Source organism: Varanus komodoensis, unplaced genomic scaffold (genome assembly GCF_004798865.1).
Source record: "Varanus komodoensis strain SLA01 unplaced genomic scaffold, ASM479886v1 scaffold9, whole genome shotgun sequence".
NCBI lineage: Eukaryota > Metazoa > Chordata > Lepidosauria > Squamata > Varanidae > Varanus > Varanus komodoensis.
This window is the reverse complement of record NW_025336598.1, coordinates 469,085-494,528: the sequence shown is the minus strand read 5'-3', so window position 1 is coordinate 494,528 and position 25,444 is coordinate 469,085. Positions and strand designations below refer to the sequence as shown.

General features: G+C 43.6%; 1 protein-coding gene across 1 annotated transcript in view; it reads left to right on the top strand.

The window, feature by feature from the left end:
- Nucleotides 1-25,444, top strand: part of ARHGEF5 (Rho guanine nucleotide exchange factor 5) — a 70,259-nt gene that overhangs the window by 14,802 nt on the left and 30,013 nt on the right. Inside the window, exons 3-8 of the mRNA XM_044417604.1 lie at nt 5,086-9,037; nt 11,030-11,114; nt 12,937-13,001; nt 14,474-14,736; nt 17,225-17,385; nt 19,234-19,386. Coding sequence (XP_044273539.1) covers nt 5,098-9,037; nt 11,030-11,114; nt 12,937-13,001; nt 14,474-14,736; nt 17,225-17,385; nt 19,234-19,386 — 4,667 coding nt within the window. The 5' untranslated portion in view covers nt 5,086-5,097. The remainder of the gene's footprint in view (nt 1-5,085; nt 9,038-11,029; nt 11,115-12,936; nt 13,002-14,473; nt 14,737-17,224; nt 17,386-19,233; nt 19,387-25,444) is intronic.

The following is a 25,444-nucleotide window of genomic DNA, read 5'->3' as shown; positions in this document are numbered from 1 at the left end:
TTGTTGTTAGTTGCGAAGTCGTGTCCGACCCATCACGACCTCATGGACAACATTCCTCCAGGCCTTCCTGCCCTCCACCATCTCCCGGAGTCCACTTAAGCTCACACCAACTGCTTCAGTGACTCCATCAAGCCACCTCATCCTCTGCCGTCCCCTTCTTCTTTTGCCATCTATTGTTCCCAGCATTAGACTCTTCTCCAGGAAGTCCTTCCTTCTCATTAGGTGGCCAAAATGTTTGAGTTTCATCTTCAGTATCTGGCCGTCTAAAGAGCAGTCAGGGTTGATCTCCTCTAGGACTGACTGGTTTGATAGCCTTGCCATCCAAGGGACTTGCAGGAGTCTTCTCCAGCACCACAATTCAAAGGCCTCAATCCTTTGGCGCTCAGCCTTCCTTATGGTCCAGCTTTCACAACCATACATTGCAACTGGGAAAACCATAGCCTTAACTATATGCACTTTTGTTGGCAGGGTGAAGTCTCTGCTTTTTAGTATGCTGTCTAGATTTGCCATAGCTTTCCTCCCAAGGAGCAAGCGTCTTTTAATTTCTTGGCTGCAGTCCCCATCTGCAGTGATCTTGGAGCGCAGGAAAATAAAATCTGTCACTACCTCCATTTCTTCCCCATCTATTTGACAGGAAGTTAGAGGATCAGATGCCATGATCTTAGTTTTCTTAATGTTGAGTTTCAAGCCAACTTTTGTGCTCTCCTCCTTCACCCGCATCAAGAGGCTCTTTAGTTCCTCTTCATTTTCTGCTATTAGAGTGGTATCATCTGCATATCTGAGGTAGTTGATATTTCTCCCAGCAATCTTAATTCCAACTGGTGATTCATCTAGCCCTGCCTTTCTCATGATGTGCTCTGCATATAAGTTAAATAGGCAGGGCAACAGTATACAGCCTTGCCAAACTCCTTTCTCAATTTTGAACCAATCAGTGGTTCTGTGTCCAGTTCTCACTGTTGCTTCTTGGCCCGCATATAGGTTTCTCAAGAGACAAATAAGATGGTCTGGTACTCCCATCTCTTTAAGAACTTGCCACAATTTGTTGTGATCCACACAATCAAAGGCTTTAGCATAGTCACTGAAGCAGAAGTAGATGTTTTCTGGAACTCCTTAGCTTTCTCAGTGATCCAGCATATGTTGGCAATTTGATCTCTAGTTCCTCTCCCTCTTCGAAATCCTAACTGTCCTTCTGGTAGTTTTCGGTCCACATACTGCTGGAGCCTAGCTTGTAGGATTTTGAGCCTAACTTTGCTAGCATGTGAAATGAGTGCAATGGTGTGGTCGTTTGAACATTCTTTGGCATTGCCCTTCTTTGGGATCGGAATGTAAACTGACCTTTGCCAATCCTGTGGCCACTGTTGAATTTTCCAAATTTGCTGGCATATTGAGTGTAGCACTTTTACTGCATCGTCTTTTAGGATTTTGAATATCTCAACTGGAATACTGTCGCCTCCACTAGTAGTGTTGTTGCTCAGACTTCCTAAGGCCCATTTGACTTCACATTCCAGGATGTCTGGTTTGAGGTCAGTGACCACCCCATTGTGGTTATCAGGGACATTAAGCTCTTTCTTGTATAGTTCTTCTGTGTAATCGTGCCACCTCTTCCTAATCTCTTCTGCCTTTGTTAGGTCCCTGCCATTTTAGGCCTTTAACATGCCCATTTTTGCATGAAATGTTCCCTTCATATCTCCAATGTTCTTGAAGAGATCTCTGGTCCTCCCTATTCTATTGTTTTCTTCTATTTCTTTGCACTGTTCATTTAAGAAGGCATTCTTATCTCTTCTAGCTATTCTCTGGAATTCTGCATTCAATTTTTTGTATCTTTCTCTTTCTCCCTTGCCTTTCACTTCCCTTCTTTCCTCAGCTATTTGTAAAGCTTCCTCAGACAGCCATTTTGCTTTCTTGCATTTCTTTTTCTTTGGGATGGTTTTAGTTGCTACCTCTTGTACAATGTTGTGAACCTCTGTCCATAGTTCTTCAGGCACTCTGTCTATCAGATCTAATTCCCCAAATCTATTTGTCACCTCTACTGTATATTCATCAGGGATATGATTTAGGTCATACCTGAATGGCCTAGTGCTTTTCCCTACTTTCTTCAATTTAAGCCTAAATTTTGGAATAAGAAACATAGAAACTGAGCGAGTCAGAAGGGGCCTCCCAGGCCATCTAGTCCAACCTCCGGCACCAGCCGGCTCTGCTTATGACATGCCCACCATGTGCATGTCCAGCCTATCCTTGAACACCTGCACCAATGGGGCCTCAACGACCTCTCGTGGAAGCCCATTCCACACCCTTGGGGTCCTGACTGTCAAGAAGTGCTTCCTGGCATCCAAATGGAACCTTGGTTCCCTGAGCTTTGCTTCGTTGGAGCGTGTCCTGCCTTCCTCTGCAGGGGAGAACAGGTCTCTACACATCTCCATGTGACATCCCCTCACATACCTGTATGTCACCAACATATCCCCTCTGAGTCTCCTCTCCTCCAGGCTGAAGAGACCCAGTTCCCTCAGTCTCGCCTCATACCCCATCCCCTGTAAACCGGCCACCAACCTTGTGGCCCTACGCTGCACTGACTCCAACCTGGCTATATCCTTCCTGTAATGAGGGGCCCAAAACTGAACACACTACTCCAGTTGCGGGTGCACCAGAGTCGTGTAGAGTGATAGTAATACCTCTCTTGATCTAGAAGCCACACTTCTGGCTATGCAACCAAGGATGGCGTTCGCCCTCTTGACCACCGCATCACACTGCTGACTCATGTTTAGCCTGCAGTCAACCAGTACCCCAAGGTCCCTTTCACAAGTGCTGCTCTCCAGCCACTTGTCACCTAACCTGTACCTATGACAGCTATTCCTATGTCCCAGGTGCAAGACCTTGCACTTATCCACATTGAACACCATCCTCTTGTCTCCTGCCCATTTCCATAGTCTGTCCAGATCCTTTTGGATCTGGAGTACCTGCTCCTCAGTTGTGGCCACTGCTCCAGTTTTAGTGTCGTCTGTGAATTTGATCAGCAGACTGTTCATCCCTTCTTCCATGTCGTTAATGAAAAGATTAAACAGGATCGGCCCCAGGACAGAGCCCTGGGGGACCCCGCTTGTCACTGGCCACCATCCTGATGATTCCCCGCTAATGGTTACCTTCTGCTTTTGGTCAGTCAACCATGCCCTAATCCACCGGATAGTGCTTTGGTGTGTCCCAAAACTCCTCAGTTTCTCCACCAGGATATCATGGGGCACTTTGTCAAAGCCCTTGCTGAAATCCAGGTATAACACATCCACTGCATTCCCTCCATCTAGCCATCTCGAAACCTTGTCATAGAATTCCACAAGGTTTGTCCACAGGACCTGTTTTTCGGAAGCCGTGTTGTGTGGCTGTCAGCCTCCCTTCCCTGTCCAACATCACTAAATCTCTCTCTATTATGAGCCTTTCCATTGTTTTTCCTACAATGGACGTAAGGCTAACCAGTCTATAATTCCCCATGTCCTTTCTATTACCCTTTTTGAAAATTGGGACCACTGCTGCCACCCTCCAGTCCTCTGGAACTTCACCCGTTCTCCATGAGGTCTCAAAAATGGAGGCCAGCGGGCGTGAGAGAACCTCTGCGAACTCTCTAAGTACTCTCGGGTGTAACCCGTCAGGGTCTGGCGCCTTTATAATGTCCAATGCCCTGAGGAGCCCCTCGACTTCAAGAGGGGTGACTCTAATCTGTGCCCCGAAGTCCCCAGCCTCATCTAATCTCCTATGAGGATATCCCCCATCCTGCTCTGGGGAGAACACAGAGGCAAAATAGTCATTTAGCATCTGTGCCTGTTCCCTCATATCAGTCACTGGATCTCCTTCCTCCTTATTTAGTGGTCCCACCACTTGTCTCCCCTTCCTTTTCCTATTTACATGCAGAAAGAAGCACTTTTTGTTGCTCTTGATATTTTTGGGAAGTCTCAGCTCATAATCAGCCTTAGCCTTGCGAAGAATCCTTCTGCAACGGGCCTCCTCCTCCCGGTACACCCTTCTGTCTATTTCCCCCAGTACCCATTTCCTATGGAGGTTCCTCTTTCGTCTAATCCCTCTAACCACCTCCTTTCGCATCCATAGCGGCACTCTCCTGCACCTCCCCACCTTACTGACTAGAGTTATCATCAAGGCTTGGGCCTCCAAAACCTCCCCTTTGAGTGCTATCCACCCCTCCTCAACTCACTTGCCTTCCAGTAACCTATCCCAGGAGACTTTCCCCAGTCTGGCCTTCAGTTGGCCAAAGTTGGCCCTCTTGAAGTCCCAGCTTCTAGTGCTCGACCTGCTGCACATCCCCAGTCCCCTGATCTTCAATTTAAACCTAAATTTTGCCACAAGAAGCTCATGATCTGAGCCACAATCAGCTCCTGGTCTAGTTTTTACTGACTGTATAGAGCTTCGCCTTCTTTGGCTGCAGAGCACATAGTCAATCTGATCTCTGTGTTGACCGTCTGGTGATGTCCATGTGTAGAGTCGTCTCTTGGGTTGTTGGAAAAGAGTGTTTGCTATGACCATCGTATTCTCTTGACAAAATTCTACCAGCCTGTGCCCTGCTTCATTTTGTACTCCAAGGCCAAACTTTCCTATTATTTTGGTTATCCTTTGGCTTCCAAATTTAGCATTCCAATCCCCCATGATGATAAGGACATCATTTTTTGGTGTTAATTCTAGAAGGTGTTGTAGGCCTTCATAGAACTGGTCAGCTTCAGCCTCTTCAGCACCAGTGGATGGGGCATAGACTTGGACTATTGTGATGTTGAATGGTTTTTCTTGGATTCGAACTGAGATTATTCTGTCATTTTGGGGATTGTGTCCCAGTACCGCTTTTCCTACTCTTTAATTGACTATGAAGGCTACTCCATTTCTTCTGAGGGATTCTTGCCCGCAGTAGTATACCTGATGGTCCTCTGAATTAAATTCACCCATTCCTGTCCATTTTAGTTCACTGATTCCTAAGATGTTACTTCCATACTTTAGCTCAACTCTTTTCCCTGCTGTTCTTCCTCCAATATTCTGAATACTTTTTCCAACTAAGTAGTTCTAATACTAACAATTCACAATTTGCTTCATTTTCAGGATTTATCTCTGATGGAGTCTAAAGAAATCAAAAGGGGAGACCCTTTCCTCTCAACTACCCACATATTCAGTGAAGCCTCTAATACCACACCAGCCAGAAGGTACCATGATGTCACAGAGCTTAGCACCATGAGTAAGGCTCCTGAAGAGGGGATGGTGGAGGAAAAGGAAGGGATGTCTTGTTCTCAAGATCTAACACTTCTTTTTATTAAGGAAGAACAGATACAGGGCAGACTATCTAATCCTATGGAAAGAGAGACTGGTGTGGAACCACAAAGAGGCAGGAGTGATCCAGAGAACTATGCAGGACTTTCAGAGAGAGAAATTGCTTTCAATATACAAGAAGTGAATTTGGAGAATAGGAAGGTTCTCTGCTTGAATTGCCATCATGAAGAACTTGCAGATTCTGATCCCTTAAATTGTAACCAGTCTTCCTTTTTCAATACTTCCACCCTGGCACAGGTACCAAGCCCCCAAGGGGAGGTGGAGGCCCTTGCTGGATTTTCCCAAGCCTTGAAACCCTGTGACTCATACCCTCAGACACACTATATAGAAACAGTGAGAACAGACACTTTTCCTGTCTATGATTGTCCCTCCATGACTCATGGTATTACAGGGTGTCACCAAACTGCTGCGTCTCCAGCCAGATCAGATGAAGATCACTCATGGGAACTACAGGTACAACATGAAATAGACAAGGGACTTTTAAAAGGTACGGAAGTTACAAAGGAGACTTATGAGGAGATGGCCTCCAAGATGGAGAGAGCTGGCTTGATACAGTTCAGTTCCTCCACAAAAGATGAGGAGGAAGTAAGAGAGATAAAGGGACAAAGAGAGGATGTGAACTCTTCTGTTCCTTATCAACCAACATCTGAATGTTCTGAAAACAAAATAGTAAATTTAGGTGTGACACAAACAAAACCTAATGGAATTTTGTCTCTGCTGTCCTCTAAGAAAGCAAAGCACCATTCAGGCACACAAAAAGAAGTAGAAGAAATGGAACAAAATGCATTTCTTGACACCATACTGCATCTCAAGGAGAAGGAGGAGGATGGCACAAGTGAAAGCACAACTCATTCACAGAAGGAGAAAAACCAGTTAAACTATGCTAAAACTCATACAGATTGCAGTGAAGCAGAAGCAGATCAGAAAGAGACATCAGAAATAATGGAGGCAGAGATGGAGTTGCTAGAGTTGAAAGATGCACAAAAGAATGAAAACGAGGTTTGGATCAGAATGGAGACCAACATGAAAACAAAGCATGAGAAGCTGGAATTGGAGTACAATGTCCAGGAAGAACAAGAATTAGACATGCAAGTAGCAGGAGCAGGAAAGAGAAAGCTGACCAGCCTACCTGTCACACTCTGTCTGGATACACTTTCTAATATGGAAAATAACTGGGCCCTTCTTAGTTTAAACAAGGCCAGTTCTTTGGCTGAGGCTGAAGGATTTGCCTTCTCTTCCAAGGAACTCCTCTCACCAGGTCACTATCCACAGTCAGTTTGTGAATTACCAAAGCCCTATGGCCAAACTGCAGCTATGGTATTTACTACACCACCTGAAGACATGCACCCAATGAATGAAAGCCCAAGGACAGAGTGTCCCATGTCTCTTAACTCTTACCAGTCAGAATACACTGACATCTGTCACCCAGCAGGCTGTATCTCTGATATTGGCCAAGAAAGTGAGCGAACTGCTGAAGAAGACAGAATTCATTCTATTGAAGAGGAAGACAATGAAAATTCTGGAGATGAGAAATATGTGAGGAGTGATAATAGTGAAGAAATTGCACCATCCTGTCAGGAATTAGTAGTAAGTCCAGATCACCATGACTTACATGATTCCCAACTTTCAGATCACCCTGTTAAAGTTGCAATTCATAGTCCTACCTCACCACTGGGAACCACAATAGCAGTAGGTCCACTGCACGCCAGTGCTGGCAAAGGAACCAGTTGTGATATCGTGCTATGTGAATTAGCAGATTCCATACAAAAGCCACCAAACCAGAATCCACCTACTTCCTGTCAACTGCCTTGTGAAGAAGCCTCAGTATTGGACAGTGTTGGACATGTCCAGACTTCCAGAAAAAGCAAGGGCTTTCATGAAGATACTCAAAGTTCTGCTTCCAAGATCCTCCAAAGTATATCTTCAGGGGAGTACCAGTCCAGTTCAGCTAAAGGCAATGTAGAATTGAGTCGTGTTTCATTTTTGACTACATGCAATCCAGCATCACTACAGGCACAAGACACCACTATACATTATTTGGATAAATCTCAACAGTATCTAAGCCCCCCAGTGCAGAGTTTTGTGTTTCCAGAAAAGGAAATAGGAACAGAAACACTTTGCATGGAGCGAGAAATCTCTGTCAGTGAGTCACCATGTTTTTCCATTCTTGAGGAGGACAAAGCAGAATGTGACCACAACATTGAGAATCTTCCCACTCCTGACATTTGTTCTGTGATAGTCACGGATGTGGCTCAGCTCACAAAGCCTTTAACCCCAGTGCCTTTCTCTAATCAAACTCCAGCCTCTGAACCTGCTTCCAGCCACTTCAGTCAGCTCTTTTCACTTGCAGCAGATTCCAAACCTTCTCAGTCTCTAACTTCTCCACCTAAAGCACATGCCTCTACCCAGCCAGCAGCCCAGACTCTTGATCCCAGGCATCTTCTAGAACAACCACCATCTTCCAGCCAGATTTTAACCTTAAAGTCCACTTATGTTACGTCTCCACCACCTTTGGCCCCTACACTTGTCACTGAACTACTTGATCAATCTCCATTTTCAGAATGTGATTTGAACCAACATGACCAGCTCCCAGTCTCAGTGCTCAGTTCTGATCAATCTGTGTCCCTGGAGTATGAAGCCAACCAACCCATGCTCATGCCAATTGTTTTTGGTCATTCTGTGTTTCCTGAACATACCAGTCAGTCCAACCAACTAATTAACAAAAGCCAAATCAGAGAACCTGCAGCACCTGATCTTAACAATAGCCTTCTCACTGAACTTCTGGTCTTTGCAAGTAACAGAGATAATCATAATCCAGCTTCAGCTTCCATCTCCAGTCAGCCTTCATCTCCTGATGGTAACTTTTCTGCTTTTCAATCAGCTGAAATACCAGCAACTAGTCTGCCTATCTTCTGCACAGGTGGAAATGATTGGATAGATGGTAGTGTGCCTATTGCTGACTTTATATCTGATAGCACACCCTCTGTCTTGCAATATAAAAACCTTGTCCCAAATGTGGACAATAGAAGGGAAGAATTCTCTGTTGCAAAATTGGCCAAGTCAGAGGGGGCAGGTGTTCCACAAGACCAGAAAGACTGGAATATACAAGAAGTGTGGAATAATTTGGAGGTCAGTCTGTTGGGTAGACACTCAGATTTAATCAGTTTAGGGAATGAAGCATCAGAGGCAAACCCCATGTATAGCCTTCCTGAAACAATGCCCAATGTTATGGGTATGCACGATGAGAAATCTTCTGATCACATCTCTTTTCCTTCAGTTAAGAGTCAGAAAATGTGTGAATCTACAGAGTCCACAAATTCAAGCCAGTCTCTTCCATTTCTAGCTTTCACCAACCCAATCCACTTTCTGCAGCTAGGTCCTCCTTCACCGCCAACTACCATGCAAGAGTCAGGAAATGCAAAAGAAACAGAACCATCTGTGTTAATGTGGCAAGTAGCAGAAACTACTGAAAAGTTTGAGATAGGCTTGGAAAAATCAGTGATGGAACAAAGTCCAGCTTTGGCTCAGAGGAAGGACAGAGTAACCAAACATCCACCTTTAGAGAAATCCTCTAGTTGCCCAGATAAAAATGTTGTTGGGCTGGACACAAAAGGATTAGCATACAATTCAAAGAAACAAGAGATGTTAATCAAGCATCGAGCAAAAAGCAAGGATTGGCATCGGCATGGCATAAGAAAGATCTCAATACCAACAGACAATGCATTAGGTGAGTACCTTTTAATCACTGTCCTCAGTCAAAACTATAGGAAAATCAAATAGAGGGGAACAATGGAATTGATGAGGCAGGCCACAATTGTATAACCCCTTTTCCCTCATCCTCTAGAAAAAGTACTGAAAACTTTCCACCAGAAAGTTTATATTTTAGCTTAGTAATAGAAATTAAATTTTACTAATTCTCTATAAGTTTAGACAAATGATGAACTAATGGACTAGTTATAGACAAGTGGTTACATCCCTATCTGTTCTCTACAGTAGCAATGTAAGAAGAACCCTGCTGAAATTGGTGAAGTGTCTGTCTAATCCAGCATCCTGTTTCCACCCAGAATCCTACAAGAAGAGCAAATATTCCCTATTTGTACTGAGAGGTATACTGTCTCTAAACATGGAGGGTCTATTTAACTATCATGACAATAATTGGAAGACCTATCTTTCATTACTTTCTTTAACACCTTTTGAAGTGATCTAAATGAGTGGCAATCACTACAGCCACACCTTGTGCTAATAGCCATTGGCTTAGAAGGCTAGAAAAAGCAATTTCATTGGGGATAAATATTTTGATGGCTAATTCAATGATGGTTAAATCAAACTTCCATGTTCAAAGAAAATACACCCCTGAGTATCAGATACTTTGGACAAACTGAAAAGCTATCCTCTACATACTTCTTTATAGGCTTCCTGGAAGAATTGGACTGGCCATTGCTAGAAGCAGGGTGCTGGATTAATTGGAGCTCTGATATGACCTAGCAGGCTCTTCCTGTGTGCATAATGTCGGGAACTAATTTTCACATATCTCAGGAAGGGCCTGGCAAGCTTTAGCCTAACCTACCTTTTTATTTAATATGTTTTCTGGCTGCCTTTCAGGCCTTGAGCAAGGAACAGTAACCATAATGGGGCTACACAGATAGGAGCAGGTTTGGTTCTCAGTGGTTGAGAACAGGTTTAGTCCTGCACACAAATGGTGTTTCCTGTGTACCCTCCTTCTATATGAGTTAACATTGTCACTTTGTCCTATGAAGAAAAGTGCTGTGCTTGGTATAGTTGAGATTAAGATAAAACACATTTTACACTCCTGATCTGTATAGCCCCACTGTCAGAAATGTAACAAAATATGCAGAGGTGAGCTGCATGTGGGTGTGCACACACTGCATACAGAATAACCAGAGGTATCAATATTTTTCTAATATTCCTGTATAAAAATTAGTTCCTAGGCTTGGTCACTTTCCAATGTTAACAAGAAAGACTTTGTAAAAGACTATTCAGATAAGTGCAGATTTCATTCTTGTATGTTTCTATGATATAGTAAGGATTAATTCTAATTTGGATGCCACCTTGTTGCAGGTTGTTCTTGCAGCTGTAGTCACACAATATTTCTGTGCCCTTGTGGTTTAGAAACCATGGGTGATTTTGAGTCACAATTGTGATACTGAACCTGGAAATCACTGTGGATCTGGTTTGGCTACATGAAGACCACCTGAAAAGCATGACCAGGGATTGTATATACTACCTTAGTGATTTGGAAACACCCATAAGCTCCCAAATTAGGTAGCATAGAAATTGGGGGGAAATGGGTTATAGTTGGCAGGATTCTCAGCAAAATCTGTTCCTCCTAAGGAAGTACAGCGAGAGGAAACACCCAAACTGATGGTGTCTTTGGGTCTATTTTCTTTCTGACTTGTGAATGACTATTGTTTAGTCTGGGTGGTGGTGTGAAGCAAAGTGCTGCATTTGGCCACACTGTTGTAAGTCAGTGTGAAAATCTGCCTTTACTGAAAGGGAAGCCATGAGAGCACAGTGTGTTTCTGTTCACAGAAATGAATTGCTCCAGCCTACCTGGAGCCTTGGCTTCTTCATGCAGCATGTTCCCCTCTTTCTGCCTTAAATTTCACTTGCTGTAATAAGCTACTTTACTGAGTTACATTAATTCATTTCTGTACACTTGTTTGCAAAAAATTAATTTGTTGTTATGTTTCATTTTCAGAAGTGTTAGCATCCCTTGTCCCCTCAAAGGAGACAACCTCTGCACACAAAGACAAATCAGACCATTTGGATCTAGTTAAATATGAGTGAGTCTTTTGCCTTGTATTTATTTGTATTCAGCTCCCTTAAATTCCCCTTAGGATAGTGGACTTCAATTTTTTTCTAGTGCTTTCTGAATTTTTCATGTAAACATCAAAATATTTTCATGACCCCTGCCTACACTTTATACCATGCCATAGGAACTGAGAATCATACACTGTAGCAATGAGAAATGAGTTTCAGTGAGGAAGATCAAGGTTCAAATCTTTGCTTGGTGGTGAAGATCACTGGGTGACCTTGAGCAAATCTCTAAGATTCATTGTATTGCACATAGTTGCCTGCAGACTAATCCAGATGTGGCTTTTGCCCATAACAGTTAAGGCTTAGCTCATCCTTACATGCCAGGCAAGTGGTGCTAAACTCCTCAGAATGTATACAGATAACAGTCTTAAAGCTACTGGATCTAGATGTGGATTTGTGAGGGGTGGGAGGCTTATCACGCTCACTTTAAGATGAAAACATTACTGAGCCAAGAATTTTCCAGCTCAGATTAACATCCATCCCCCAAAAGACCGCTTGGCTCAGCTAGGAGAGACTCTACTGGGGCTTCAGCCTATTGACATATTTGGAATGAAGCCAGGAGAAGCCCTCTCCACTGAGGGGAGGTAATCAGGGTGCCCCAAAAACTCTTGCATGGGAAGAAATCTCCCCACAGAGGACTCTTCTGCCTGAAAGGTACTTGGCATAGAAAGGAATTGCCCTCCCACAGATGTTTTCAGGGACACACTCTCTTTATTTTCTTGGGCCACACGTGGTAGCCTTGCAGCTGAAGGACTGTCCTTTGCAGCAGGAATGGTGCAGCCTTGCCAGCCTCCATGACCCCTGGCTGCAAATGATGGCTTTGCAAATGGCTGCACATGAGGTGAATGGATTCACAGAACTAGTTGATCACATACCTCTCAGCCAATCTGATGGAGATGCAGTTTACCTTCTGTTTTAGCCAATTTGATGAGGGAGGGAGGATAATCCCTGTTAGTTGTTGTTGTTGTTGTTATTTTATCATCATCATCAAAACAGTTTTACCCCGTCCAATACGGAAAAACATCTCAGGACGGCTTACAATAATTAAAACAATAATAATGTAAATAAAACAATATTACAATGATTTAGGCAATAAATAACAAAACAATAAATAGCATTCATAACCCCAACAAAACAAAAACTAAAACAAAATGCAACTGTTGATGTTAAAACCATTTAAACCCCCTTAATGCTTAAAATGATGGGTGAATAAAAAGCTTTTTACCTGGCGCGGAAAAGACAGACAGACCCAGGCTTTTAGGCAGTTCCAAATCAGCATGGGAACAGCCATGAAAGAGCCAACACCCATGTTGATGAAGCAGATGTAAAGGGGGATGTTGGGAGTATTTCTTTCCTCACAGAGTTGATATTATTATTCTGATGTCTATTGCTCTGAGGTGCTTCAGGCCAGATAGCTGCCAGCACTACCACTCAAAAGGCATTGTGCAGCTATTCTGTCATTCCCTCCTGAAAATATTTTTTAGCAAGAATGAAAGACAAAGGAAGCTTTGGGAAATCTTGGGGAGGATTACAGGTGGAAGACAACATTATCTGGACTACCCGTAAAATTCAGTAAATGTGCTTGAGTGATCGCACAGTAAAAGTGATCATCCTGTGTGCCAGTGAGAAGACTTATTTGGACTTAGTTTTGATTTCCAGGTTGTCATGTTCTGCAGCAAGAGCAGACAATACAGACCCTGACAGGTGTAACTGATGAAATTCTACTCTTGGGATGTATCACTTCCTTTGGAGAGCTTATTGAGATTTTTCTTATTTTCATACTGAAAGAGAGAAGAAACCAGCAGAAGAAGTGGAAAACATCAAGCGGCGGCACTCAAAACTGATCAACTCATGTTAGTATCTCCTGCCTAAGTAACTTTGTGGTATTCTGTCCTTAAGGAAGAGCATAGTTATCCCTTTAAATAAAGAAGAAGAAAAGAAATGTTTTTAACCTGTGAAGAGGAAAGAAGTCATGGGTCCTGACCCAGAATATTCTCCCAATTGATACTAGGTTCACTTTCTTGTTAAAACACCAGGTTCTCCCTGGCTACTCTTTGCCCCTGGAGATATATAGAAGTGGCATAGTCAAGAAAGAACATTGGGCAGATTAAAATATAATAAATTAAATAAATTAAAAATAAAGACTAGAGGAACTCAGACAGCAGCACAGCTGAGAAGAATATTTCATATTCTGTAGGGGAAGGTGGCAGAATATATGCTTTGCATGCCTTCAGTCCCAAGGACCTCCAGGCTTGAAAACTCTTGGAAACCACTGCCAGTCAGTGTTGGGACAGATGGATCTATGGTCTGGTTCAGTATAAGGCAGTTTTCTAGATTCCTTTATTTATCCAGGTGTCCATACCATTCATGTATAAATTGCAGGCTGGGGACTCCATTTTAGCATCAAAAGAGCTAAACAGATGAGAAGAGCTGAATTCTCCTGCTGCTGTATCTCTCTCTGCTCCATAATTTTAATTTGTCATTTTTCTCCTTAGTCTGGTTTACTTCCCATCATCTGGGCTAAGGGAAAAGTGCTTGCAGCAACGGAAAGCTGGGAGATATGATGGGAGAAGATGGAGGTCTCCTAATTCATCTTCCCCTTCTGATGTTACCATTAGGTTCCAAGTTCTCAGTTTCTATTGTATACATGAATGGGGGAGACATGTGAATGATACATGTGTCTGACCCCATTATGTCTAGTTTGGTCCTTCCGTCATCCTCTGAAGTGCTGAGACCACCCCACATGCCAATGATAGGAAACATGTGTGACCCTCAGATGTTGGTGGATGGGAGCTCCCATCAGCCTGAGGCAGCATAGCTGAGAGTGAGGGAAGATGGGAACTGTAGTCCAAGAACACTTAAAAGAAAGCACATTCCCCATCCTTGCTCTGTGCCCCAGTTCTAGAAATAATCTAGTCAGTATGGATGGAATGCTGGGAAAATGTCCACTGTGGGAATATTCCAGTCCCCATCCCTGAATGTTCGGCTTTCATTTTTTAAATTAACTGAGAAGCTAATTTATATAACTACATGGAAAAACATAAAGAGTAGACTTCTTCTCACTTGCTCATTAAAAAAGTAAAGCTCCTATCATTCAATGCCCTGGCTGGTCAGTATGAAAGCTCTTGCAAGATTATCAAATTGTTAGTAATCAATATTACTAAAATGTAGCATAATTAACTTTACATTATTGATAACTTCCTATCACCCCTCCCCCCCCCACCCTACACCTCTCAGTGCACTATTGTGAGCAGTACAAATCTTCTGGCTACAGGCCTGATGTGTCAATTCAGAACATGTATGATGTTATGCTTTTTATCTACAGCACGATTACTCTACCAGGAATACAGTGATGTTGCACTGAACAAAGCCATTCAAAGCCAAAAAAGAGCAGATTCCTTATCTGAAGAAGTGGAGCTGGGGTCCCCAAGCTCCCCAAGACTGCGAAGAAAAGTGCTGTCCCCACAAGACTCTTACCTACAACGTCTGTCAGTTTCATCCAGTACATCTCTCTGGCAGGATATCCCTATGGTCCGAGGGAGCACCATGCTGCTTAGTATGACCCGGGAGGAACAGAAGCTGCAAGAGGTACTGGATAAGGGACACAGTCAGACATATTTGCTGGAAAGGAGGCTAAAATAGCACAGATAAAGAACAGAGAACAGGTGGGAAAATGATACAGTAGCAGAAAGAAAAGACATTTAGGAATATACCAAAGGTTTTGTGCTGGATATGGTGATGAAACAAGTGCTAGCATTTGCTTAACATGTTCTAAAGACAGAAATGGAAAACATGAAGAACTGAAATGCATTGTGTCATCCCAACTGGCCATAGGAAATCATTGGAAGATGTTGGGGATCATGTTTAAATCAAATTACTTGCAAAAATGCACCTTTATATTTCAGGCATACCTTCACAAAATCAAAATGCCTACACACTAAATGGCTTTAGGAAACACCACTTATGTCCCCAAACATGTCAGTTTCTTGGGATCATCTCTTAATAGAAAAAGGAATCAAAATATAATGAAAGAAAAAAAATGACAGTAGCCCAACAGAGTGATATCATAGCAACACTAAAATTGGGGGAGGGGGAGGGAAAAACTACCTAGGATCATTTTGATCCCCACCCCCACCCCACCACACAAATTCCCTTTACAATCACCTATGCTTCTGAATGACTGTAGGAAAAATTGTAATAAGACTAGCACCCTCAGGAAAAGGACCCCCCACAGTGCTTATGCACCCTCCTTTAGTGCCAAATATCCTAAGAGGCAGTGCTTGGCCCCAGCCTGCTGCATGGCCATGATCTTTACAGCATCCTTCTGAATTCTCATAGGAATGCCTTGGAAAGAGGCCAGGAGCCTCACAGAAAGGATCAGGAACCCCCAACCTGCTTTTGCACCTTTAGTTAGCACCCCAAAGCTTCCAAGAGGCACTATGGCCCCTGCTAAAACACACAGCCATGATACTTAAACTGACCTTCCAAATGGCAATTGGAATGGGAACATAGAAACAGAGCAAGTCAGAAGGGACCTCCCGGGCCATCTAGCCTAACCTCTGGCTCTAGCCGGCTCCGATCACAACATGGCCACCATGTGCATGTCTAGCCTATCCTTCACCAATAACACCCTCACCGATGGGGTCTCAACCACCTACTGTGGAAGCCCATTCCATACCATCAGGATCCTAGCGGTCAGGAAGTGCTTCCTGGCATCTAAATGGCACCTTGGTTCCCTGAGCTTTGCTCTGTTAGAGCACGTCCTGCCTTCCTCTGCAGGGGAGAACAGGTCTCTACCCATCTCCATGTGACATCCCCTCACATACCTGTATGTCGCCAACAGATCCCCTCTGAGTCTCCTCTTCTCCAGGCTGAAGAGACCCAGTTCCCTCAGTCTCACCTCATTCGGCATCCCCTGCAAACTGGCCACCAAACTTGTGGCCCTACACTGCACTGACTATATCCTGTAATGAGGGGCCAAAAATTGAACACAATACTCCAATTGCATGCGCACCAGAGTCATATAGGGTGGTAGTAATACCTCTTTCGATTCTAGAAGCCACATTTCTGCCTATGCTACCAAGGATGGCATTCGCCCTCTTGGCCACCCTATCACACTGCTGACTCATGTTTAGCCTGCAGTCAACCAGCACCCCGAGGTCCCTTTCACAAGTGCTGCTCTCCAGCTACTTGTCCCCTAACCCGTACTTATGACACCCATTCCTGTGCCCGAAATGCAAGACCTTGCACTTATATACACTGAGTGCCATCCTGTTGTCTCCTGCCCTCTTCCATAGTCTGTCCAGATCCTTTTGGATCTGGAGTACCTGCTCCTCAATCCTGGCCACTGCCCCAGTTTTAGTATCATCTGCCAATTTGATCAGCAGACTGTTTAATCTTTTCATCAATGACATGGAAGAAGGAGTAAACAGGATCAGCCCCAGGACAGAGCCTTAAGATTAAACAGGACATTTAATTTAATTTAATTTAATTTTTAATTTAATTAAGATTAAACAGGACAAAGCCCCAGGAAAGAGCCAGGACAGGACAGAATACATTGGAATGAAGCCAGTAGCCTCACAGAAGAGGAAAGAATATCTGCTTATTGCCATTGCAGACTGCAGCTCAAGCTTGGGCTCCACAGTTACACACTGGAAAAGGTTTTTATCAAGTGACTGCTCCTGCAGAAGAGCAGGGGAGGACTACTAGTGGCCTTCTAAATATTTCAGCTCACAATTTCAAGCCATTCAGAAAGACGTATTTAAATATCCTTGCTGTGTGTCAGTTGGGGCCATTCCCATGGAGCATGCAACAAACAGTAGTTCTTAGGATGCTTGTGGGTACTAGGTTATGGCAATGGAGCAGTTTGAGGACTCATGTTCTCTGTGTCATCAGGGGCCATTCCCATGGTGCATATATCAAATTGTGCACTTTGTACAAAACCATTTTCTATGTAGCAAACATAATTTCCTACTTGTGGCTTTCCATTTCTATTTACCTTGGTCCCAAATAATTTATTGCTTTTTAAGAGTGAGTGCCCAGAGTTCTAGATGTATCTTCTTATAATTACTGACAGGCCAAGTTTGAACTGATTGCATCAGAAGCCTCATACCTGCGGAGCTTAAATGTGGCAGTGGATCACTTTCAGCACTCCCAGGAACTACAGGCTGTCCTGACTAATCAAGATAAACAGTGGCTTTTCTCTCGTCTCCAAGATGTGCATGATGTTAGTGCCAAGTGAGTTCTGGTCCTTCTGTTTTTCAACAGCCAAAGGTTTCTACCAAGTATAGGGTATCTCTAGTTATACTTCCCTCTACCACATAACCAACTTCTACTTTGTATGGGATTATCCATTCACACTGACATTCCTATATTCAAATATGATCGTATGTATCATACTCAATCTAGAAAGTGCTTTCTGCCATTTTGGAATGAAATCTGGATTCCAGTAACCATACATATGTAGTCCAAGAGGGAAAAAAACCAAATTTATCTATTAAAAGAAGTGTTTCCTAGTATTTTAATGTGTGATTTTTAAATATATGTTTTTCTGGTTGTACATTTGCCTAAACTAGAGTATTTCTAGCAGACGTCTACAATATAAGTGACTGTAATGACTAAATGCATTTTCCCAAATAAAGCTACCAAAAATGATTCCAGACATGACCTGTACTCCAAACATCATGACCTGAACTGGCAAGCACATGTTGATATAGATACACAGTGAGAGTTGCTTGATAAACTAAGTATCAGGTAAAGATGCTTTGAACCGAGTTATACATAAGCAGACAAGTTATTAACACATTGCCTGTGCTTCCTTGTCCTTCATAACAGTATCACCTCCAAATATAGCCTTTGTGCCTCCCCTGCTTGGGAGATGAGCAACCTTCTTGCAGAACCAACTTGGGTCATCTCTGGGGTGAGGAATATATGGAGGCTTTAGTCTGGCTGTAGTATTAATGTCATTATAGAGAGAGGAAGTGTGAGGAACCTGTGTATCCCTCGTCAATCAGCTGCAAGGTAACATCCAAAGTGGCTCAGAGAACTAGCATTAGCATATTATTCTGCATCCATGCAATTTTGTTTTATTAGTACAATTTTTGGGACCTTGCAGACTTGCAACTTCAGGTTCAATCCTGTTTCTACTTAGCTGTAGGCTCTGTTGAACTCAGAGAAGCTTGCTTCTGAGTAGACATGCATAGAATTGCACCGTTAATTTCATAACCCTTTTTGTCCTCTCACCACCTTTTTAAAATCCCTAAATAGCTAATGGTGAATATCCATAATTTAGAATGTTAATTTTCATGTTGAAATTGTGCTCCCTCTCTTGCTGTCACCTGGCTTAACTGTAATATTTCAAAGTATATCCTTGTTGAAATAATGTGGCATCATAATGCAGGAGGCTCTGAGACAAATTTAGATGTTTAGATCCTTCCTAAAAGGAGATGAGGGACTGCAGGTGGCACAGTGGTTTAAACTGCTCTGCTGCTGGGGTGGTTGATCAAAAGGTCGACAGTTTGAATCCTCAGGCAGAGTGAGCTCCTGTGCTTTGTCCCAGCTCCTGCCAACCTTGCAGTTAGAAAGCATATAAATGCAAGTAGATAGAGTAGGTACCACTTTGGTGGGAAGGTAACAGCATTCCATGGACTTCGGTATTTAGTCATGCTGGCCAAATGACCATGGGGACTGTCTGCTGACAAACACTGGCTTCAGAGATGAGCACTGCCCCAAGAGTCAGACATGACTGGACTTTAATGTCATGGGGAAACCTTTACTTATAAAAAGAGAGGATGAGGAAGCCCTGACCTCTGGTAAAATTACATACTGCACTTAAAATATGCTGGCCCTTAAGGAACTGTCATTGTGAGCTGTTCCACCTGTATAGACTAAGGATCTTTAAAATACTTTTGCTGCCCTCATATAGAGACATTATGAATCAAGGCTCCCCAACAGCTTGCAGATAGACACAGTAATGTTCAGAACGACACACATAATTCTAAGAGGAAGATAAATGTTGAAAGGGAGAGGGAAATAAGTCTGGTAACCATGTTCCTTTCCCTCATGATGCCCCATGCATTCCTGCAGTTTCCTCTTTGACCTAGAAGAGAAGCTTGAAGAGAACATGTTCACATTCAACGTGTGTGATGTGACTCTGAGGCACGCTCCAGAATTCCGCAGGGTTTATTTGCCATATGTGACAAATCAGACCTACCAGGAACAAACCTTTCAGAGGCTACTGTAAGTAATCTAAAGTTGTCCCTTTCCCTGTCTCTTCTTATTTTCATAGTACTCCACAAATAATTTTTGAAAATCTTGTTTGACTTTTTACAGGCACAAGCCCTCTCTTCTCTCCAGGGAACTATAGCTCTGTAAGCAGAGTTGGCAGCAGTAGGGCTAAGAGAATGCTCTGCTCCCTCATACACCAGAATACTTTTGGGAGAGTTGTGACAGTTGGTATAAAATTTTGCTTTAGTGACACCTGGTTTGGGATGAGAAATGTAGACTATAAAAAAGTCAAAGTTCTTTAGCAAGGGAACAGTACTTTATATTCTAGTATTACTCTTTTGGGAGGCATACAATTACTCCCTGCATACATTTCAGGAGTCTCTTCTTTGACAGACTAAGGACTACCTTATAAACCAATCAATAACTTACAGATATCTTATTTCAGTGAGCAATGTAAGTTAATAAGTGAGCAGTATAGTACACATACACTTAGGGAGTGTTCAAAATATGATTGAATTCAGGATCCCACTTAGGGAAGCAATGATTTCAAGATTTTTTACAGGAATAACAAGCAACTACATTGCATCTCCTAGAATGCAAGCCTTAGATATGAAATGTAGGAAAATTTAGAGGGCATTAAGGCTCCAAACCTATATCTATTTACTTGAGAATAAGCATCAATGAAATCAAATGGGTTTAGGGTCACGCTATAAGATTGCAGTTCATCGTGGCCTCTGTGCATAACACATTATGGGTGCTGCACCTGCGCAATGCCTGTTGTCGGGATGATTAAACAGCTTTAACAGTTTTTGGTGGGAACTCTGTGCCCTTCCCCCCCCCCTAGTATAAATGGGCGGAGTGCCCACCATTTCCCCAATCTACTGAAGACCGCTGTTCTCTGTGCCTCGAGCCTTTTGCTTGTCTCTCATAGCTATATTCTGATACAGTTTTTACTGTTTTCTCTTGACTTTACAGCTTTTCTATTCCTTGATCCAAGTTATAACCCATCCAAACCCCTGCCCCATTTACATCATTTTTTTCCTCCCTTACCCCTTCCCCCCAATAAAAAATCACCTTTCATTGTTCTTCTTGTTGTTAATTCTTCTTTTGTTCACTGTTTTTCCTCTCTCTTTCTTCAATGGCACAGCAGGCAGCTTTCCACAAGTGTTTGCAGTGCAGGGCTAAAATGTCCCCCACTGACCCACACGACTTGTGCCTTCTATGTTTGGGAGAAGGTCACAGGATGCTAAGTGCAGCCATTGCCAGTCCTTTACCAGACAGGCCCACAAGAACCGGGAAAACTGTCTATGGAAGATGCTCTGGGACCAGGCTTTGGTTGCCATGAAAAAGGTCTTGATGGAGACCACCATGGCAGGTCCATCTAAGGCTGCTCCTCCTCATCCATCTGAGGGAGGTGCGACATCTAAGGAGGGAAAGTGCTTCTCTCACTCTCCCCACTGCAAGCAGAAGGAGAAGAGGAAGCATGTCAGGTCTGATGAGTCCTCTTCATCCAAAAGACTTAAGAAGGATAAGTCCGACAAGGCAGAGCACTGGCACAAAAAGCATCCCAAGGTGCCCTGCTTGGAATCGATGTCCACTCCACCTTTGGTCCTGATAGGTGTCTCGATCCTGGCCCTGACTGAACCCACCATTCAGTTGGTCATGCAAGTGACTTCACTGGGGTCTCCACCTCGGATCATCATTTTGGCTCCATCTAGTTCTAATTGTTCTGACCCTGTGGCTAGAGGGTCTTTGTCGGATGGTGAAATCAGAGAAACTCTGCCTCGGTCGTGCACTCACCTGCAACCTGTCCATTCCCTGACACCGATGCCAGCATCTCCGGAGGAATCTCCAAGAGCTCCTCAATGCCCAGCCTCCCTTCTGCAGCAACAGGTCCCAGTTCAGCCTTCCAAATACTGGGTCCCTTTGCCATATGGGGAGTTCAATCCATCTCAGTCCTATCCATGGGACTATTATCCTCCCTATGGCTATTACCTGAGGCCTCCAATCCATCCTCATCATTCCACTCCTCATTCGGTGTTAAGGGATGCTCCATCAATTTCTACAGCTGCTCTTGATCTCCGCCTTCACCTGTTGGGTCTTCCTTGAGTCCTCCAAAACACTTGGATTCCAATTCAGATGACTCTCAACAGGCGTTGATGTTGCCAGATGCTGTGAACTCAACCCAGAGTCCAGGCTCCCTTGGAGACTCTCACAGCAACTTCGCGAAGCTGCTCTCTAGGATGACAAAGTCATTGGAGAGCAATGTCCAACACTTCATTGACTCAAATCAAGATAACATCTACGACATCATCAGAAAAAAGGACTCATCCTCCATCACTCTGCCCTTCATTACAACTCTGAGGCAAGCAATGATGAATACATGGCAGCTCCCCAATCAGCCGCACCAGACGTCCAGGCAACTTGAGTTGATGTACAAGATTCGGGAACAAGACATCCCGTTCCTTCTTAAACATCCCAAGCCAAACTCAATTGTCATCAAGTCCTCCCAGGGTTGACAGAACAAAGAGCACTCGACTCCGACAGACAAGGAAGGCAGAAAGATCAACATGATGTCTCTTCGTATCTACGCTTCTATGGGACTCGGTCTTCGTATCTCCAATTACGAAGCCACCATGGTGAGGTACCAATACTTCCTCATGCAGAAGCTTAAGTCCCTCACCTCTAATCTGCCAGACCAACATATGGAACTTGTCTGCATGTTCACCTGCAAGGCTATGCAGCTTTCTATACAGCAACTTAATATGGCAAGACATCATGTCGATTGTGACTCTAGGGCTCTCGTTGGTGCCATTGCCCTTTGTCACCATGCCTGGTTACAGTTGGGTAGCTTACCAGAAGAGACTAAGAGACGGGTGGAGAACATGCCCTTCAATGGCTCCGGGCTATTCCATGCCAAGACTGACGACAAGCTCAAAAATATTCATAAGGTTCGCCTTATGGCTCGTCATACGGAGACGCCATCACAGCACCAACGTAAGTGGCCATGGCCTCATTCTCAGTACCGCTACCAACCTTACCAACCATATGCAGGACGCCAACAGTTCCAACAGTGTCAACAAAGGAATTGAAGGCAGAACGCACCACGGTACCAACAAGCTTGTTGCCATCCTAACACTGACAAATGCCAGAGTTGATGGGACACACAAACCTCTCCTTGATCCTCCAACCTACCTTCCCCTCTTCCTTTTGAGGATCGGTTGCAAAGCCGACTCCCCATCTGGGAGTCCATCACATCTGATAGATGGGTACTTACCATCATAGAGCACGAATACAAAATTGATTTTGACACCGTGCTGCCCCCTGGACCAATCGGATATATGGCTGCCTTTCCGGTCCTTCTAGTTGAAGTTTCCCAGCTGCTTCATAAAGGAGCGATTCAAAAATGCACCGCTCCAAAGGCCTGCATGGTTTATATTCCATGGTTTCGCTCCACAATATCCTTCCGTTGCTTAGGAAACAGGATTGGTTCGCATCCTTAGACTTGAAAGATGCTTATTTCCACATAAACATAGATCCCACTCACAGGCATCTCCTCCAGTTCACAATGTACTCCCCTTCGGTCTTCCCACTGCTCTGAGAGTTTTCACCAAGCGTATGGCTTCCGTATACACCCATCTTTGGCTTCAGGGTATTCTTCCCAGCAACAGGCACTGTGCAGGCACAGCACCCATAATATATGATGCACAGATGGCCGCTCAAAGTACGACAGTTACAGGTAAGCAACCTGCCTTTCTGTATTCACACACCTGTAAGCCCTATTTGCTTCAGCATAGTTTACTTCTGAGAAGACATGGATAGCATAGTAATTTGGGTTTTTATATTTTGTGACAGTCTGCCAAGTCTATGATAGATCAAAAGGTAAGGAATTTGATGTAAGCTTTTGCTGTTTGGGGACTGGATCTTGAGCACCTTATCTGGAGCCTCCAGAGTAGTCAGGGTTTTTATTTTATTATTCTGAAGTCATTAAGGCATTCTTACTCTGCTGTTCATATAGGCTCCCAGAGTAGCTTGATATATAAGACAAATGAAAACAGTAGCAAGCAGCAGAGCCATAACATTAGAGCAAATAATCAGTAATAAAATCAAGATCAAAAAAATGACTCCAGAAAATACAAGGTATTCATTCACTAGTGCCAAAAGGAAAATTGGCTCAGTCCTTGGAAGTCTCCAGGAGATAGTTTCAGAACTGGGACACCCTAACTAAAAAGGCCTATTTCTGGTTACCAACCAGCTCACTGCCAGTGATGAGGAAATATGAAGAAAGACCTCTGAGAAATATCAGAATACTTCAGTAGATTTACTGGGGAAAATGCAGTCCCTTAAGGAAAGAATTCCATAGAACAGCTAGAAGAGATAAGAATGCCTTCTTAAATGAACAGTGCAAAGAAATAGAAGAAAACAATAGAATAGGGAGGACCAGAGATCTCTTCAAGAACACTGGAGATATGAAGGGAACATTTCATGCAAAGATGTGCATGATAAAGGACCAAAATGGCAGGACCTAACAGGCAGAAGAGATTAAGAAGAGGTGGCAAGATTACACAGAAGAACTATACAAGAAAGAGCTTAACATCCCCGATAACCACAATGGGGTGATCACTGACCTCAAGCCAGACATCCTGGAATGTGAAGTCAAATGGGCCTTAGGAAGTCTGAGCAACAACAAAGCTAGTGGAGGTGACAGCATTCCAGCTGAGCTATTCAAAATCCTAAAAGACGATGCAATAAAAGTGCCACACTCAATATGCCAGCAAATTTGGAAAACTCAACAGTGGCCGCAGGATTGGAAAAGGTCAGTTTACATTCTGATTCCAAAGAAGGGCAATGCCAAAGAATGTTCAAACTACTGCATCATTGTGCTCATTTCACATGCTAGCAAAGTTATGCTCAAAATCCTACAAGTTAGGCTCCAGCAGTATGTGGACCGAAAACTACCAGAAGTACAGGCAGGATTTCGAAGAGGGAAAGGAACTAGAGATCAAATTGCCAACATACGCTGGATCATGGAGAAAGCTAGGGAGTTCCAGAAAAACATCTACTTCTGCTTCAGTGACTATGCTAAAGCTTTTGATTGTGTGGAGCACAACAAATTGTGGCAAGTTCTTAAAGAGATGGGAGTACCAGACCATCTTATTTGTCTCTTGAGAATCCTATATGCGGGCCAAGAAGCAACAGTGAGAACTGGACACGGACCCGCTGATTGGTTCAAAATTGAGAAAGAAGGCAAGGCTGTATACTGTCACCCTGCCTATTTAACTTATATGCAAAGCACATCATGAGAAAGGCGGGGCTAGATGAATCACCAGTTGGAATTAAGATTGCTGGGAGAAATATCAACTACCTCAGATATGCAGATGATACCACTCTAATGGCAGAAAGTGAAGAGGAACTAAAGAGCCTCTTGATGCGGGTGAAGGAGGAGAGCGCAAAAGTTGGATTGAAACTCAACATTAAGAAAACTAAGATCATGGCATCCGATCCTCTAACTTCCTGGCAAATAGATGGGGAAGAAATGGAGGTAGTGACAGATTTTATTTTCCTGGGCTCCAAGATCGCTGCAGACGGGGACTGCAGCCAAGAATTTAAAAGGCGCTTGCTCCTGGGGAGGAAAGCTATGGCAAATCTAGACAGCATACTAAAAAGCAGAGACATTACCCTGCCAACAAAAGTGCGTATAGTCAAGGCTATGGTTTTCCCAGTTGCAATGTATGGTTGTGAAAGCTGGATCATAAGGAAGGCTGAGCGCCAAAGGATTGAGGCCTTTGAATTGTGGTGCTGGAGGAGACTCCTGCGAGTCTCTTGGACCACAAGGCGATCAAACCGGTCGGTCTTAGAGGAGATCAGCCCTGACTGCTCTGTAGAAGGCCAGATACTGAAGATGAAACTCAAATACTTTGGCCACCTAATGAGAAGGAAGGAGTCCCTGGAGAAGAGTCTAATGCTGGGAACAATAGATGGCAAAAGAAGAAGGGGATGGCAGAGAATGAGGTGGCTAGATGGAGTCACTGAAGCAGTTGGTGTGAGCTTAAGTGGACTCTGGGAGATG